The 19,161-nt window shown below is 43.4% G+C and overlaps 1 protein-coding gene across 2 annotated transcripts in view; it reads right to left on the bottom strand.

Annotated features, from left to right (window-relative positions):
• LOC121865766 overlaps positions 1–19,161 on the bottom strand; it is a 125,708-nt gene that overhangs the window by 68,433 nt on the left and 38,114 nt on the right. For both annotated transcript variants that reach the window (XR_006088815.1, XM_042365318.1), the window contains exon 15: positions 10,458–10,570. Coding sequence is in view for 1 of the 2 variants with exons in the window: in XM_042365318.1 (XP_042221252.1) it covers positions 10,458–10,570 (113 nt within the window). In the remaining variant the exon portion in view is untranslated. The remainder of the gene's footprint in view (positions 1–10,457; positions 10,571–19,161) is intronic.

Below are 19,161 nucleotides of genomic sequence, written 5' to 3' on the forward strand. Positions count from 1 at the left end.
TTAACCAAATAAATACTTCATAATTTCAAACACTTTTTAATAATGATGACTGTAATACTGTAACCTAAACTATGAACAGTGGTCAAAATAGTTTTAATAAATTACACAAACTAATTGGGGTTTTTTTTCATGATGGAAGACAAAGTTTGAGTAAAAGATACCAAGACAATTGCCAGACGGGACGGGACGGGACGAGAGACGGGACGGAACAAGACGGGACAAAGACGGGTGACGTTAATTACATACCAGCCGTCACCAGGACAGTATTCTCAAGGTTAATACCAAGTTAAATATATTAGTTAATTCCCCATACAGATTTATATTGTATTAAGTTATGGAGGCAAAATTGTACCAGTGACGACATTGAAACAACTTTTATCTGGCTTCAGAACTGTAGGAGTCAAATATGTATTAACGATCATAATTTCTGCTGACTAGATGAGTGTCGCCAGGGAGATATTTTCTAATGTCTGTGAAGCTAAAAAAAAATTCTTATTTTTTTCTCATGGAAATAAACTAAAAAAAAGGGGGGTCTGAAATTTGCACTAAGAGATGGCACATGACGTCAAATTGTCCTGGGATTTAAAGGTAACAAAATTATACTCGATTCTGAAAAAGATAGGGGGAGGTGACTTAGGGGAGGGGAGTTAGGAGAGGGAAAAAAGATGGGGGAGAGGAGTTAGGGGAGGGGAGTTAGGAGAGGGGAAAAGATGGGGAGGAGTTAGAGGAGGGAGGGGGTGATAACTTTGGTGACGACGGCATCAGTGAGTGACGTACACGCAACTTGGGCGTCCGGCCTCTACCATAGGCCAATCAGGATAGTATCTGTCAAGAGATATATCGGGTGAGGCGCTCGAGCATAGGCAAGTGACCGGCAGGCAGGCTAGGAGGGACGGCCTTGGTAGCGACACACACAGCAGCAACAGCCGGCGGTGATGGGAAGGTGAGACAGGGAGAGTGAGTCGATGAAGGAGGTGAGAGAGAGAGAGACGAAGGTGACGGTGAAGGTGTTAGATAAGATTGCCGAGACGAAGCAGACAGTCAGGGAGTGAGCAACACACACACACACACACACACACACACACACACACACACACACACACACACACACAGGCACAAAAACTGCTGCGCCCCATTACCCTTTTTTGATTTTTTTTTCCCCTTCGTCTTCGTCTTAGCAGCGGGGAAAAACGTGGAGGGGGGGAGGAGGAGGGGCGAGGACCCGGCGGAGGGGGGAGGCGCGGCGGCGAACCTGACGCCGACGACCATCCTGGCGACGATGATGATGATGATGGAGACGAAGGTGACGAGGGTGATTATGGTTGTGGTGATAATGAGGGTAATGACGGGTGGTGATGATGATGATGAAAGTGATGATGGTGGTGACAAGTATGAAGGTGAAGATAACAAAGGCATTTCATTGATGGTGAGAAATAACAGGCGGTCAGAGAGAGAGAGAGAGAGAGAGAGAGAGAGAGAGAGAGAGAGAGAGAGAGATAAACTGCCACAGCACATCTTACGGGTGAGGTAATGCGCCCCTCTCCACTGAATAAATATCTATCTCTCTATCTAGCCTCAAATATCTTTACCATTTACAACTTCACAGGTTAATTTGACATACAGTTTGAGTGTTTTTAACGACTGGTGATCATTTACATGTGTTTCATTACTGTATTAGACGTCATCATTGTCTTCACCAGATCTTTCATATAAATAAAGGAGTATCCCACTCTCCCTACACCCCGTTTTCTACAAGCCTCCCAAATTATCACAGAGAACGATGCTCGAACTTCATTCACTAGACGGTATACTTAAGAACCGTCAATTTCACATAAATTTCCCTATGCCTGAAGTGTGTGCGTTTTGGGAGGCTGGGGAAGTTATTCTGTACAAGTCTACATGTCGAATACGATACAATATCCTTTAGACCAATCAGATTCAGACAGACACTGGTACTGACACACGTGCCTCCTTTTCATCATTATATAGATAGACACTACAAGCCTAGAAGGGAAGGCTAGGAGGAGACTAAGTTAAATGCATCGTTTTTACCCCACAACCTGAATGAGTGTGATTAAAAACACATTTAATGAACCTTTTAACAAAATTAAAAGTTTCAAGATTAAATATATTTCTTAATGTCGAAATACCTTCTGGTCATGGATTTGGGAATGAATGTCGTGTACTACTACTACTACTATATTTATTGCAATTCAATTCGTCAATCTGATCGAGAAAAAACGGTACAATAAATCTACAAAAGAAGGTATAAAAGGAATAAAAATAAAATTACCGATTAGCCAAACTGTTTACAAGAATGTCCAATCTATTGTTCCAAAACGCAATAAACACGTATTAGTGCCGTTAATAATACGTTGAATATAAAACAACTAAAGTAATTAAAAATGTGTCTCTACCTGCAATTTTTAACGGGAACTTTTTATCTATAATTTGAAAATCGACGAACTTATCTACAATGACTTCGGTAATCCATAATTTAAGTTGGTAATGGACTCCAATTCTATATATTATCAGTTGCTAATACGTATAAGCTGAAGTTCACCTTGGTACCTATAGCTGGCAACACCAACGCCCTCAATACCCATGCAGGACCTGTTGCTCCCCACAAGTAATGCTCCACTTGGGGACTGGCAACACCATTGTTTTCGACACTTCATCTTGTCGATCAATACCGACTTCAAGTTATATCAATCATCTTCTCCCCATACCTTAAACGTAGTTATATAAAAAGTATTCTGTATAAAGATCTATATGCCCTCTTATACACAGAATCAGTCTCCCCTAAAACCCTCTACGACACAAAAACTATTACTGTTTTCACATAAAAAGGTCCATGGGTCCTTAACTTCAATAGGGATAGTAAACGCTATTGTCCTACACATTTCAACAGTTTCAATACAAGCGACTCAGCAGTTTTTGAGATAATGAAAATGTGAACAGTTCAGAGACGGACAGCTGACCACAACAACATATTGAGCTGATATCTGAGTGAGAAGCATAGAGTAAGATTTTAGCCATTAATGTATATTTGTGTAACCGATATATCTACTTAAATAATGAATGTTTGCCATGACGGCCATACGGTATTATAAGACTTAGTGCTAATTCAGTTCCTTGGTCACTGTTTCAGGCTGTTAGCTTATACACGATATATTAGTTTCCTCGTTCGAATTCGGCAACAATAGGATGTCAACACACACACACACACACACACACTTGGCTAATGGGTACACAACCTACGTCTACTCTTTTAAGTTTCCCTAGCCGCCTCACCTTTCGCTTGTGAGGTGAAAAAAAAAAACACAAAGGCCGGTGTGGTAGGATGAAAAGGTGTTCCAGGCAGAGTGGCACATGGCACACTCCCTGCACGATACCAATCTCTTATTTTGGCGCGTGAAAGGAGGAGGTGGGTGACGAGCCCGGCCACCCGTCAAGCCACCCAACCCAGGGATAACGTAGCTCTCTCTCTCTCTCTCTCATGTGACAAACCCACAAACAGTTGCCCTGACTGATAATGAGTCGATTTTCGTAGAGCAGATCAACGATTGGAACAAAAACTGAATATGAAGCACAGTCAAATGCCAAAACACCTAAACAAGCTTCACCAGGGAGAGGGAGAGAGAAGGGAGAGTCATTGAAGAGAGATGACTGAAGGTTTATACGGTATAAGAGTCACTAAGGCCGAGTAAAATAAACAAGGGGGAAAGAAGAGTCAGTTCATCATGGTCGGGTTAAGAAGGACGAGGTATGTGCCTTGGATCAATGACTTCAGGAGCTGGCCGAGTTGACGACTGAGTCTCTTTATGTTTACTTGGCGACCTCAACTATTTCCTTTCCATTACGCAAGATAGATAGATAGATAGATATATATATATATATATAGAGAGAGAGAGAGAGAGAGAGAGAGAGAGAGAGAGTAGAGAGAGAGAGAGAGAGAGAGAGAGAGAGAGAGAGAGAGAGAGAGAGAGAGAGAGAGAGAGAGAGAGAGAGAGTACAACCTATTCAAACCTTTAACGACTGAACTATACACCACTAACACGTCTAATTAACAGTTCCAGTTCTTTATCACCTTACCAGTATGTAACCCGTCTTTAAAAGTCCACCCAGACGCTTATCATCCGGTCTATACAGCTATCATAACAAGTAGGCATATCAAAAGCAAGCATTCCATTTCTCTGATAACCCACTCACACACTGCAAACTAGGTCCATGCTTTACTTGCAAATTACTATGCCTCCACACACACACACACACACACACACACTAACCATACACTCATCACTCCCTACAACCCCTCAGTCTTATCAGCCACCGCCATCACAAGAGCTTCCTATACGATGTGTCGGGTTAACTCTGTGACTGTTCTAAGAGAGTAGAGTGGTAAGGAGGGACGGAAACCATGGGTATAACTAAATTAATATTGTCTCCACTAATTTCTTGTCGTTTAAGTTATGGTATGAATGTCAGACTTAAAAGCTCTGTGTGTGTGTGTGTGTACCTCTGTTACTCTCCAGGGAATGCTTAGGCTTCCACCTTCATTTTACGCCCCGAGAGCTACATACATAACCAAGCACTCCCACCACGCTAAGACGAAGGTGCCACTACCAGCAAGAGTCAACAGGCAAGAGGAAACTATGGTGTAGTTTCCACAAGAAGCTTTCCCCCTTAACGAGGCAAGTTGACGCTACCATCCATCTTGCTCTGACCATTGCCCACTCGACTCTATCATCAAGTGAGGGAAAACCCGGCCAGTTCCCCCGTCACTCTGTAATCAGTTTACCAGTGGCACGCCAGCGGGCCTTCACCTACCCTCTCCCTCTCTCCCGCCTGCCTTAGTCTCCCCTCTTCCCTCCAGCGTTCCTCAACCTCTGAGGCCTTTCCCAGCCGTAGGTAATACATTCAGTTAATCCGTTTGTTTCCCGGAGTCTATTAGAACAATTAACTTTCTTACAGACTGCATACAAGAACCTTTGCACTAAGACCCCTTCACTTTGTTACCATGCCTCTGGTTATCACAGTTGTCATCTCGTCAACACAAAATGCACTTCCTGCTTTACTTCACCATATTAGTCATGAGCGACAATTTACAATTTCAAAAACGCCTTAAGTTGATTTGCTATTCATGTAATTTTCTTATTGGAGAGAGAGAGAGAGAGAGAGAGAGAGAGAGAGAGAGAGAGAGAGAGAGTAAATTTTACATCACTAACAAAAAAGAAAAAATCTTTCCTGGGAAAAAGCAAAAAAATAAAATAAATAAATTAAAATAAAATAAAATAAATTAGGATAAATAACCAAGGTAATTCCCTCTCTTACTTTGGAACACATCTCACATCTCGGAATAAACAGACAAAAACTAAACGTCATTGTTATCATAATTTTACAAAGACCATAAAATGTAATACCATAAGGAGTAAAATCAAGGCTAGAGAACCTACACAGTGGCCTTCATCCTCACAGTAGGTGGCAGGTGCACCATACAAATGTGATCCATGGCCCGGTACACGACACACCCATGGACCGGCACACGACACACCCATGGACCGGCACACGACACACCCATGGCCCGGCACACGACACACCCATGGCCCGGTACACCCCACTAACACACCACAACAAAAACATATGCTGGGCCAACAGAGTACACACCCTACCTTTAAGTACACACCCTAAGTCTCGTTCCAACAGGAGATACATTCATTAGTTGATGTAATATGTAAACAGAATCACTTTTAACGGGTACACAAGAGCCTTCACAAAACAACAGAGAAAAAGTAGTAGAGGCGTTCAGATAACCTTAATATGAACTAGATTTTGGTTGGCTTTTACACTATCACGGAAAGAGGGAGGTGGGTAGGACGGAGAGGAGGAAGAGGAGGAGGGAGGGTAGGAGGACGAGGAGGACGACGAGGAAAAGGAAGACGATAATGACGACGACGACGACGACACTGGATGGGTAAATTGAATAAAAATGTTAACGTGTGAATGTGATCAATACAAGGTAAAGAAAAACTCGAACGGGGAAGACGAACCACAGAGACGTGACGAAGAGACGTGAAGAAGAGATGAACCACAGAGACGTGAAGAAGAGATGAACCAGAGACGTGAAGAAGAGATGAACTGCAGAGGTGTGAAGAAGAGACGAACCACAGAGACGTGAAGAAGAGACGAACCACAGAGACGTGAAGAAGAGACGAACCACAGAGACGTGAAGAAGAGACGAACCACAGAGACGTGAAGAAGAGATGAACCAAAGAGACGTGACGAAGAGAAAAACCCAAAAAGACGTGACGAATTACTACACTGAGGAAAGTAAGGACAAGGACGAAGACTAACCATAATAAGGACGAGGACGAAGACTAACCACAGTAAGGACGAAAGTACGAAAGAAAGAAACAAAAGTGGATGAGGTTATGGAAGAAGGGAAGACGGATACGGGAAGGAAGAGGCACGGGTGGACCCCCCAAAAAAACTATTGCGAAGCTGCGAAAGATGGGAGCAGGGCCGAGGGTAGCACAAAAACACAGTCAGAGTTTGGGAGATGTTGGAGAAAGGGAGAGTGAGGGAGGGAGGGAGGGGGAAAAGGGAGAAAATGAGGTAGTGAGGGGGGGTAAAAAAGAGAAGGGAGGGGGGAGGGAGGAAAGGAGGGTGGGTGGGATAAAGGGAGAAAAGGAAGGAGGGATAGAGAGCAGAAGGGACGGGGGGTAGGGTAAAATTGTTGGAGAGTGAGGAGAGGGTAGAAAGATGAGGGAGGGTGTCGTGAGGAGGAAACAAAGGCAAGGGGTCGCTAAAGGGTAATGGGGTTCTCTCCTGAAGGGGTGGAAGCAGGGGTAACAAAGTGGGTTTCTTATGAGTGATAGAGAGAGCGAGCAAAGAACAGACCACCTCCATGATGCTTCTTGGAGGAGGTAAACAAAGAAGGTACATAGAGAGTGGTGCCTTGGAGGAGAGAGAGAGAGAGTATACCTAAGAGGAACTGCTTCAAGGGGGGAGGGGGGGGAGGTTCCTGTGAGGGGGGTTCCTTCAGGGATACGAAAGAGGAAGTGAGAGCTCCTTTGGACAGACCTTCAAGAGTCAAAGGAAGGCATGCCAAAGGAAACACTATTGAAGATTATGTGAGAGGTGGGAGAGGGGTAGGATAAGAGCACGTGGGAGAGGAGGAGGATAAGAGCACGTAGGATAAGAGCACGTGGGAGAGGAGGAGGATAAGAGCACGTGGGAGAGGGGGAGGACAAATGCACGTGGGAGAGGGGAGGACAAATGCACGTGGGAGGGAAGGATAAAAGCACGTGGGGAGGGAGGATAAAAGCACGTGGGAGGGAGGAGGATAGGCACGTGGGGAGGGGTAGGATAAGGCACACGTGGGAGAGGAGGATAAGAACACGTGGGAGAGGAGGATAAAAGCACGTGGGAGAGGGAGAGAGGATAAAAGCAAGTGTATTAGGGAGATGAAAAGATAATAATAAAGAGGCGTGGAAAGGAAGTGAGAAAGAGGGAGATAAAAAAGAGGGAATAAAAGGAAGTGGAGACGGAAGATGAGGAAGAAGGTGAAGGGCCAAGGAGAGGGAATAGAGCCACACGAGGAAGGAAAGTGAGGAGGATGGAAGCAAGGAAATGGGGATAATCCTAATAACACGAGGAAGGGAAGTGTGGAGAGGAAGGGAAGTGTGGAGAGGAAGGGAAGTATGGAGAGGAAGGGAAGTGTGGAGAGGAAGGGAAGTATGGAGAGGAAGGGAAGTGTGGAGGAAAGGAGGAACTGTGGGGAGGAAAGGAAGTGTGGAGAGGAAGGGGAGGTGTCGAGAGGGAAGGGAAGTGTGGAGAGGAAGGGGAGTGTGGAGAGGAAGGGGAGTGTGGAGAGGAAGGGAGTGTGGAAGGGAGAGAGGGAAGCGTGGGGAGGGGCGGGAAGAAAGAATAACAACTCCCGTGCTCTTGTTTATCACGTGTACTGTACAGGTATTCAAAATCACACCACGAATAAAACTGGTTCCTGTCATTAGCTGTAAATACACGATACATTTCCTTAAAAGAAGAAGTATATTTTGAGTCTGTTTCGTATTTTATCGCGTTCAAACAAAGAGGCCAGGGAAGGTTTGGGTTGATGGACTGGGGTTGGTGGGGTGGGCGGGGGGAGTGGTGTGGGCGGTGGGTGTGAGGGGGGGTAGAGGAGAGGGGTAGTGGTATGGGCGGTGGGTGGGAAGGGGTAGTGGTGTGAGCGATGGATGGGCGGCGGGGCTAGTGGTGTGGGTGGTGGATGGGTGGGTGGGAGGTCAGTGGTGTGGGTGGTAGGTGGACGGCCAGCACTGCCCCCTGGCTGTGTGTTATCACCTGGCGGGGTCTCTGTGGCATCACCACTACAAGTTGCCAACAAATGTCCTGCTCCGGGCCATCCTAAATCATCCCCCCCCTCTCTCCCCTTTCACACTCCCTTCCCCTCCCTTCTTCACACCCATCCTCACCCCTCCCTACACTCCTCCCTCCTTCTTCACACCATCACCTCCACCACCCCCTCCATCCTCTCTACCTTCCTTCCACCCATCTCCCTCTTTTACCATCACTATCCCCTCCTCGCTTACCCTCCCCTTCTTACCCATCACCCTCCTCACCCCCTCCATCCACTCTCCCACCTCCCACCCCCCATCCACTTCTTCTCCTTTCCTCTTCTCCCCACACACACACACACACACACACACACACACACACACACACACACACCATACATACATTATTCCCCCTGACTATAATACTGTGTCAGTGTAAAAACAGAATGTATAAAATCAACTCTAATAACCCATTGTATTAAGGTCATATACACAGTCCTTATAACACTATAAATCCCCCAGTGAATCACGTTAAATTATATTCCTGACAGATGGATTATTTCACCATACCAATGTCGGTCTAGTCTACGTAATGGGCACAAGTAAACAAAGACGACAATAAAATGTAATGAATAAATAAAATCAATGAACGAAGATTAATATTACATAAAACATTAATTACTTCAGAAGAAATAAAATTAAATATAAAAAGGTTCTGTGTTTGTTCAGTTGTTTTATTGTAAAATTATGTGGTAGCTGTCGAGACTATTGAAGACGTGTGTGTGTGTGTTTTATGCTGCTGTAACATTGTACAGTTGAAGCCATCTCAGTAATCTGGCGTTTTTCATCGGGCTGAGTCACCTCGGGGCACGGACAAATAACACTGTGTGCATATACGAGGATGCTGCTGTGGACAGGCCATCTATCTCATCATCACGACACACGGTACTCCCATTAACACTATGTACCCACCAACCATGAGCTAGATATTAAAACACACACACACACACACACACACACACACACACACACACACACACACACACACACACACACACACACACCACGTGAGGCCCCTCGTAACACCATCTGCGAGGGAATTACCACGCCAGGTCCCTCATAACACCATCTGAGGGAACTACTACACCACGTGAGTTCCTCCTAACACCATCTGGGAGGAGTTACTACACTACGAGTTTGCTGTTCAACACCTACATTAATCTGTATGTTCACTGTATGTTCCTTTACCTTTCTCTAATGAAGGCTTTTGTTAAACCACCAATGTATGTAATAAGTCATTTATGTCTAATGTATATTTTCAGCCTTCGGGTTGCAGAATTTTTTCAATAAATCGTTAATTATTATCATTATTATTATTACACACACACACACACGAAAGCATACGCATACATGCAGAAACACAAGAGTACAAAAATACTTATTAATATATAATTACAGTTCATACAAATCTGAACTCACTCTCTCTCTCTCTCTCTCTCTCTCAGAAACAGAGAACGGTGGGTGATGGAGAGGAAGAGGAAGTAGACAAAAAGTGTTCCCAAGTTTGTCGCAAGTTGGTGGGCGGCCCCCCGACCCACCCATCCTTGCCGTGCCCCCGCCCGTCCATCCACCCTTCTCCCACTCACCAACCCACCCTTGCATTTTCACTACCCACCGACCCACTACCACGCCCCACCCTCCTAGCCTTTGCTCCTTCCTGCCCACCAACCCATCTGTCTGCCCCTTGCCCCGCCCCTAAACACCCATCCACACATCCAACCATGTTCCTCCCCGTCCCGCTATACATCACCTGAGTGACACATCATTGATCACTGAGTGGGAGAGAAAATAGATCACCTGAGTGGGATAAAAAATATATATATCACTTGAGTGGGATAGACAACAGATCACCTGATTGGGATACACAACAAATCACCTGAGTGGGATCGACAACAGATCACCTCAGTGGGATAAAAACACATCACCTGAGTGTCAAAAACCTGACAGGCATCCACAAAACGCCATAACAAACAACGCACGTAAACAAAAGAGGCCCTGTACCACACACACACACACACACACACACACACACACACACACACACACACACGGGGTACTCACCTGGCTGCGTGAGGAGGATGCCGGATTCGGTGTAGACGGCGGTGATGATGTGATCAGGAGGGTACAAATCCTTCAGGATCTCCCACTCTTCCTCCCAGACCAGCACGAGGTGTCTGAGGGGAGTACCATAAACAATTAATAATGACTACAGACCCATTATTTGAGTACATTGTTTAGCTAACTTACGCAGATGATGTGTAATGTTCTTAATAAAACAGCCAACACTTTTATAATTCTTTACACCCAAGACCTAATAATAATAATAATAATAATAATAATAATAATAATAATAATAATAATAATAATAATAATAATAATAATAATAATAATAATAATAATAATAATAATGTAAACTAGTCAACCCAGTAAACGCAAAACTTTGGTTATAATTAATCTTCATATCTGAAAATACCAGCAAAAAATACTGAAAAGTAGTTTGAGAATTTCACTTTTTTTCCATTCTATCTACCTCATAATAGAGAAATTTGGCCAAAATTTCATATAAAGCCTTTAGGTAATGGCTCTTATCCCTAAAGCAGTTTAAAAAAAAAAGTTTATCATGCGCAACAGGAACTTTCGTAACTTCAAATTCAGATCAAAGTTTCTTGAAATAAATTAACTTAGCGGTATAAATAATGAGGTTTAAAGTAAAAAATACGAAAACAAAAGCATTTTAAAAATATGAAATCACGGTACGGTAAAGAGCTAAATCATGATGATGACAACTTCTAGGTTACGAAGCCACGAACTTTCTACCAATAATTCACTATGTAACCTAAAAAACACAGGAAATCTCCTCAATAAATTATCGGATGGCTAAAAAAATACAAGTTATATCAAGTTTTTATATTCCTTGGGAAGAGAGAGAGAGAAACTAGCTGAACAATGAATGCATCAGTACACTTAACAAATTTCAAGACATTTATAGAATAGGAAAATAAATAAAACCGAAATGCAATAAAAGCATCCCCCGTATATCTCTCCTCCTCCCGCTGTCCTCATCTACAGACACGCCCTTGCGTTTATATCAATGAACTCAATATGGTTATAACAAGCAATTCGTAATAATGTGGGGGTGAGATAAGAGGAGTGTATTGTCCTCGATGTCTGATAGTTACACAGTTTCCAAAAGGAACTCATTAAAAATAACAAATTTACATCAGTTTCTGTTGGAATAATGTGATGTTACTCTCACAACAACCCGACACTACACACTGTACATATATTTCTTTCTGGTATTCCAACACCTCACACACACATCTGAAACTTATCGTCACGCTAATAAAGATGTGTGCTCTTATATTTCTAATATATTCAAAATATTTTGCTTTAACAATCTACAAATATACGGGAATAGCAACAGGCTCTACTTCATGTTTCTCAAACATATTATTACAATATATTTATTTTCACACAGTACCGTGCACTGTACAGTACATGCTCCTACGCCTCGGGCAGTCGTTTGTATCCAGTGAAATTATTGCAACAGGAAAATGAAAAAAATATATCAGAGTTGGTAGTCATATGATGGCATTTAGAAAATTACTCTACCTTTCATTTTCACGAATTTCAAATGTTGTGAAACTGCAGGCAAGACAGATGCATCCGGCCATACGAGGGCGGCCGGCCGCTTCTCTTGTCAGCCAGATCCTCTCCGTAATTTATTACTCGGGTACGGCTCATACTGGCACGGTCCTCCAGTAATTTATTGCTCTCGTACGCCTCATACTGGTAAGGTCCCAACTGTTCTTGAGCGACTCCCACTTGTCTGTACTTATTAACGCCGTATAGTTCACACTGGTATAGTTCATACATGACTCCACGGCCTTGTACCGCCCTCCACGCAATTCATTAATCTTGGGAGGTTCATATGATACGGTTTAATGATAAGATCTTGTGGACGGGACTGGTTGCCAGGTGACACTATATGACCACCAGAGAGCACTTCGCGCCTCCCATACATGAACTATACTGGACTGGGTGGACGACTGAGAGGTTCATGGAGACTCTTAATAGACATTTCCCGTGGCACCTCGAGGCAACCAAGGGATCTGCATGAATATTTGGTTGTATCCTGAAGACCAATGACTGTCTTTTCTAACTGTCTGACTGACCGAAAAGGCTTTTATCAGTTACGGAATATTTTTTTTAATACATCCTATACGATGTTGGCCATAAGACCAACCCACACCGTTACTTATTACCCATTTTTTTTAATTTCAAAACAAACGGTATAAAATCATAGTCACTGGCCACAATATGCAGCTTAAAAAGAGCACAAGTACAAAAAATGCGTCAATCAGGTGAGGACAAGCGGGCCCTGAGGAAATCAAACAGACAAAGATTATTCTAAACACTATATGAAGAATACAAGAGTTACCGAGACAAAAATTTATGTGGTGTAAAGTAATACAAAGTTTATTTCTTAAAGACTTAGGATGACAATAACTATAAAAATAAAGTGTTGTAAAATAAAAGGGAAGAGGAATATGATCTAAACTGAGTAAAGATAATCACTAAATGGAAATGCCGTAAGTATTAAAACACTATTCATAATATTCATAAGAGTAAGTAATACCAGGTGACCCATCGAACGGGTTCCAGGAGTATACACCTGGCAAAAACGGAAGAGAGGACAGTAGAGGTGATATAATAACCGAGTGACTACACAGTTCGCCTCCTATCTCATGGGTTGCTGGTTCGCCTGGGATATCACCCGAACTAGCAGGAAAACAAACAACAAGGGGAGTAACCACTGAATATCTTCACTTTGTGTTTAAAATTCCTGATTTAAAAACAAAACATCATTAAACTGATAATGACGGGAACAAACAACTTAATTCTGCCAAACTTAAGAATATGTCGCTCAATGTTACGTTCCTGTTAATAGCGAACATAGATCTGTCACTTTTTATTATGCATAAAGAGACGAAAGCAAATACTAGCATTTCAAGCCCAACTAAAGGACATGAACTTTGCTTCATCTAGCAGGCCGAAAATATTCAATCACTCCACTAAGCAGAATGACAAGGATCACCCATCAGTTTCCGCGCCTGACCTTGGGAACCTAATAAAGTATAACTCTCACGATGAAGAGATACATTTCTAGCCATGTATACTTGCGTTCACTTTCTCACTTCACCAATAGTAACGTCTCTCTCTCTCTCTCTCTCTCTCTCTCTCTCTCTCTCTCTCTCTCTCTCTCTCTCTCTCTCTCTGTGATACACACCCCTGAAGCCTTGCGGTGGTGGCAGTGAAGGTCCTCCGCCCTGGCATAATTCCACAGCGCGAGTGATTAGTCCACTAATTTGGGAAATAACAAATACCCCGCGTCTCTCCCTCCATTATTCTCCGGAAAGGGGAGTGGGAGAGAAGGGAGTGGGTGGTGGAGGGAGGGAGAGATGGTGGAGGGAGGGTGGAGGGGAGAGGTGGTGGAGGGTGGTGGAGGGAGGGTGGTAGTGAAGGAGGGAGAGGGTGGTGGAGGGAGGAGATGGGGTTTGTGGAGGATGGGGTGGCAGTAGGAGGGGTTGGGGTGGGGGATCTGTAGGAGAGGGTGGGGGTAGGGGGGGCTGTAGCAGGGGATAAAAACGTTTTCTAAGAGAGGATAAAAACGTTTCTGCTGAGCGCTCGCACAAGATGGATGGCGCAGGAAGGGAGGAGAAAGGGAGACAGGGCTGGAGGGGGTGGGGAGGAGGGAGTGAACGGGTAAAGTGAGGGAGGGAGGGGAGACGTTGAAGGGTGAAATGAAGGAAGGCGAGGTTCTGGTGGTGGTGGGGAGGGAGGGAGGAAGGAAGGAAGGGTAGAAATGAAGGAGGAAGATGAGGGATAAAGTGAGGAAATGGTGAGACTGAGGTGCAGGGGAATAAGGAGAACGTTAAAACACAATAAGGGAAAGAATGGAAAGGTATAGGTGGTATAGGGATAGAAAAAAGGGGCAGTTTTAAGGGACACCAGAGGGTTTACAGAGAACTACAGAACAGCATTAGAACACCTGCAAGATTTTTGTTTTACCTAGAGTTGCGTGGCGGAAACTTTACCACAATACAGGCACAAGAATCCGGATCAAAGCACTGCACAAGAGTCATCAAAATACAACATTGCCTGCATCAGTTACTACAAGAACAAGATCATGAGGTGCTACTGAGTAAATATGTATATTAGGAGAATGATGGTAAGAGTACCTGGGTACCTAAGCTGGGACCGGGTTCTGGCCTCCACTAAGTAGGATTTTTGGTAGAAGGTCAAGCCAAGCCACGTGATGGAATTAAGACAAATATTCACACGAGGATGAAGTGAACGCATTAACTAAGCTTGAAACATTGACCTTTAAATGTGACCTTGACGTTTATTAACCGTGACATCCAATACAAAATCGTTAGGTTATCGCTCATGTCTAAACTCAATCGGATAAAACCTGTAGAAATAGTTACTTTATCTAAAATTTCGGAGTTGGACAAACGGACGGAATGAAGGACCGACGAACAGACAGACTGGAGCAACACTATATGACCCCTCTAGCGGAGTCATGCAAACATCACCCGTGGCGATTCACATGATGGGATAGACTGATGAGATCGGCGTAGCGGCCTGACAAGTGTTAACGTCAGCCTAAACCACATGAGGAGACCCTGGTGTGACTCTTGTGTATGTCTGCGCACGGCATTCGCTGTCACTGGCAGCTTCGTCTCCGACCTTTCGTGGATGTCTAGACTGGAAATTCCTCCTGAAGAAGGCTGTGAGGGAGGTGGGGAACATGAGGTGGATGATGGCTGTGAGGGAGGTGGGGGAAACATGAGGTGGATGATGGCTGTGAGGGAGGTAGAGAACATGAGGTGGATGATGGCTGTGAGGGAGGTGGGGAACATGAGGTGGATGATGGCTGTGAGGGAGGTGGGGGAAACATGAGGTGGATGAATCAATATACAGATTCTTTACCGAAGATTCATAAAGTCAATATTGAATACGCTCTCACAACTGACGCAAAGTGAGTGTCGAGTGTAATGTTTATGTCATTGTGTTTGTGCTTCAGCGTACCTCATCAGTTTAATGCATTATTATATCTTTAATTACGAGGAATATTCAACTTTAGAACCTTTGAGAACCGGAATACTGATGTGTACAGAATAAATAACGCATTTCAACAGCATTTAAATACCCAGAAACATTACCTGCATAAGAGACCATTTAGGTTTAAGAGAAAAGTTAACACATACTGGTAGTAGTAGTAGTAACTCGCCTTTCAGCATCACTTAAGATAAAAACAACTGGAGCAGAGAGGAAATTAACTTTGCACTTCACTCCATGAAAAAGAGGTTAAGTGGAAATCAAATTATCAACCACTTTTTTTTCTCTTCTTGCTAAAGCTGCCATGTGTACCCAAGACGAAGCTAGTCTTACACTCTACAACACAGGTACAGACAGGTGAACACACACTAATTGAAGACTTCATCAACACTATCAACACCCCACATCACTCGGCTGCTGTTGATGATTTACGAAACAGTTCAAAACATGATGACGTCTTTCATATCACCGTAAGATTATATCACTATAGTTATCATGCTCAAAAGGTGGTTGGGTCAATTCTATAATGCCTATCACCCTATCATCATACTCAACTAGAAGATAAATAATAATTTCATTCACTCTTTCTCTCCGATGTCAACCCCTTGAGTACGATGAATTAATCCTCTGAATAAGATAACACCCTTGAGTACAATCAATTAGTCCAATGAGTAGGATGTCTTAACCCCATATGAGTACGAAGAATTAGTCCAGTGAGTAAGACAGCCCCCTGAGTACGATCAATTAAGCCATTAATCCACTGAGTACTCTAATTCACCACATCGACCCACCCACTGCACCCACTAAACACAGTACACCCACCCACTACACTAAACACAGTACACCCACCCACTACACTAAACACAGTACACCCACCCACTACACTAAACACAGTACACCCACCCACTACACTAAACACAGTAGCCACCCAACAAAACCACCGCCTTCACACACCTCTACTACGCCTTCTACACCATGAACTCCCCCTCCCCACCACCACCAATAATAATCGTCTTTCTTGCTAAGCTCACCCACAACACACCATCACACACGACACAAGGCCCTAGCATAATTTATCGGGCCCCCCTCAAAATTCCGTTCTGGCAGAGGCCCAACTGATTCAATCATCGACACGGGTTTAATGAGTTATTTTGTGGGCGACTTCTCCAGTTCCTCACACCGCACGTCGAGAATGAAACGTAATCAGGGTGGTGGGTTTTGCAGCTGACGGCTTGACAACAACAACAAAAAATAGAATAAAACTCTCCGATGTTGCCTCGTCGACATCACCAACCACAGTCTATTTATACAGTTAAAAAATAATATTGTCTCCTAACACTAAATTACAGTTACCGCCACACCATCTTACACCTATACACACGTAACTACGAAGAGACTGATGAAGGGAAATATGATGACCAGTTGACACGTATCGATATGAGGGTTTGTGAAGACTTGGGGGAGGAAAGGTGAACGCTAGACTTCAAGTGCCATTGAACTAACACCAAATTCATAATATTCCTCTCACGCCCAGAATATTTTTTTCCTTGTTCATCGAAATTTTTATGAAGTTTTATTTTAAGCAAGAATATCCAATGAATAATAACTGTCAACTTTAACCTAAGATTTCAAGGGTATGGAGCAACGTGTAACTTTAAAAAATAACACTGACTTGTAATCGTTTTGTCCCATTTCCTAAGATACTATGCAAACAGGATGATGTTAACACACACACACACACACACCAGACTACCTTTTATAAAGACGTACAATCCAACTATAAGAGATTATTATGATACACATTTCTCGGTAATTTAAAGACAACATTGCCTGGTTTCGAGCAGTAAATGCCCCTCTCACCTCGCTGGGAACTTCTTCCTCCTCAGCTTCAGTCCTTTACCATATGGCGTACAAGGCACAACACATTCAATATCCTAATCAAGAGGAGCCTCGCTGTAGCCCCAGGTTCAGCAGTAAGAGAATAAAAATATCGTCTTTTCAAACCCATTAACTCCGGAAAGCGTATCGACGGGACAACCACATACGTCTATAAAGATGGTGGACACCTAGCGTAGAACTTCAGGAGTGATTCTACCTCGGGTCAGGGTAATACCTAACCTAACCTAACCAAATCACGCCTTTCACAAGACTGTAAGCCGTATAGCAAAATAGTTTTAAGCATTAGAAAGAAGTAAATAGCAACAGTATAAAGATGGTGTAGGCAAGTCTTCATTTCATCCCAAAAACCGTAAGTAACAGAAGATTAAGAGGTAATGTGAAAACATATAGAAGTAAATTGAATAAATAGAACTGTATTTCCTAAAAAAAAAAAAAAAAAATCACTGATTTTGACAAAGACGTGAATGTCGTGTTCTCCACTTTCTTAGTGATACATATCCATCTGAAACTCCATCAGAATACCTCCTGTATATGGACACAAAAGATATGTTACGGACAAAGTTTTGATTAACAGGGACACAAAAACCCTCTAATTAAACCTGGAGTTCTGCTTATTGATCTATTGATTATGTGTTCATGTGATGTTTAATCGTACCAATACTATTAAATAGATATTATCCACTACACCTGTGGTTCCTTACATTTCTAAGTCGCGACGCAAGACTTACTATCGAATATTTTCCATTTAACAATCATCAGTGACCTTGACCTCTGGAACAAACATACGAATTAGGTGTTTATACCTTGTTCTAATGATAATATATACTACCATGGAAATGAATCCAAGTACCAGCAATAATACAAGCGTTAAAACTCCACAACATCCTGACCTTTGAGATTCCTGTAAACTTAATCTCAAACATCAAGAATTCAAGATCTACATTTGGTAATGAGAATTCTGTCTAGTTATGACACGGGCCCTGTGAAGTCTCCTTAAAATATCAAGAGTAAAGAAAGTTTAACCCCTAACATTGTCTTGGGGTTTACGCATCAGCTGTGACCTTGACTTGTATCGATTCATAACAGGCAGACAGTAAGCACATCATCCGTGGTGTGTGAATTGTCTACCAAGTTTAAAGTTAATCTGGGTGAAATTTTAGAACACGTTTTGTTTACAAATTTTTAGGTAGAGAGGAAGGGCGGACACACGGACGGGTGAAAAAGAGAGAGAGTGAGTGTGAGAGAGAGAGACAGAGAGAGAAAATGATGGGTATGGCCTCCACCAGGAATTATTCATGTAGTTCAGGTGGGCAGGGCCTCTCGCTTGACAGACGGGCGGTGTTGGCAATATTTATTGTCGCACTTTTTCATCCCGTTCTTGAAAGGAAACCGATACTTCCTTATGAGTCACGACAGAGGGCCCGCGGCGACCCCTTAACCAAACACAATACAACACAATTCCCACTTTACGGAGCTAGAGATAAGGCAGAGGTTGGGACTCGGGGTTCTGGGTAAGAATGGTCCTACTACAACACATCCAGCACACAGCTGATGAAGGCGCAGGTGTGTGAGATCTCCCAGACGATGGCTGGTGAAAAGAAGCGTTCTCCAAAGGACAGGAAACGTTTCCACGCCCACGCGCCTAAGCCCACACTCCCAGGGGACCCGCGTAATCGGATTGGTCGTTTTTGGAATGTAAAGGGTTGCAGGAACCCATTGATTTGGCCCTCCCAACCGAGAC

Source organism: Homarus americanus, unplaced genomic scaffold (assembly GCF_018991925.1).
Source record: "Homarus americanus isolate GMGI-L3 unplaced genomic scaffold, GMGI_Hamer_2.0 scaffold13495, whole genome shotgun sequence".
Taxonomy (NCBI): Eukaryota; Metazoa; Arthropoda; class Malacostraca; order Decapoda; family Nephropidae; genus Homarus; species Homarus americanus.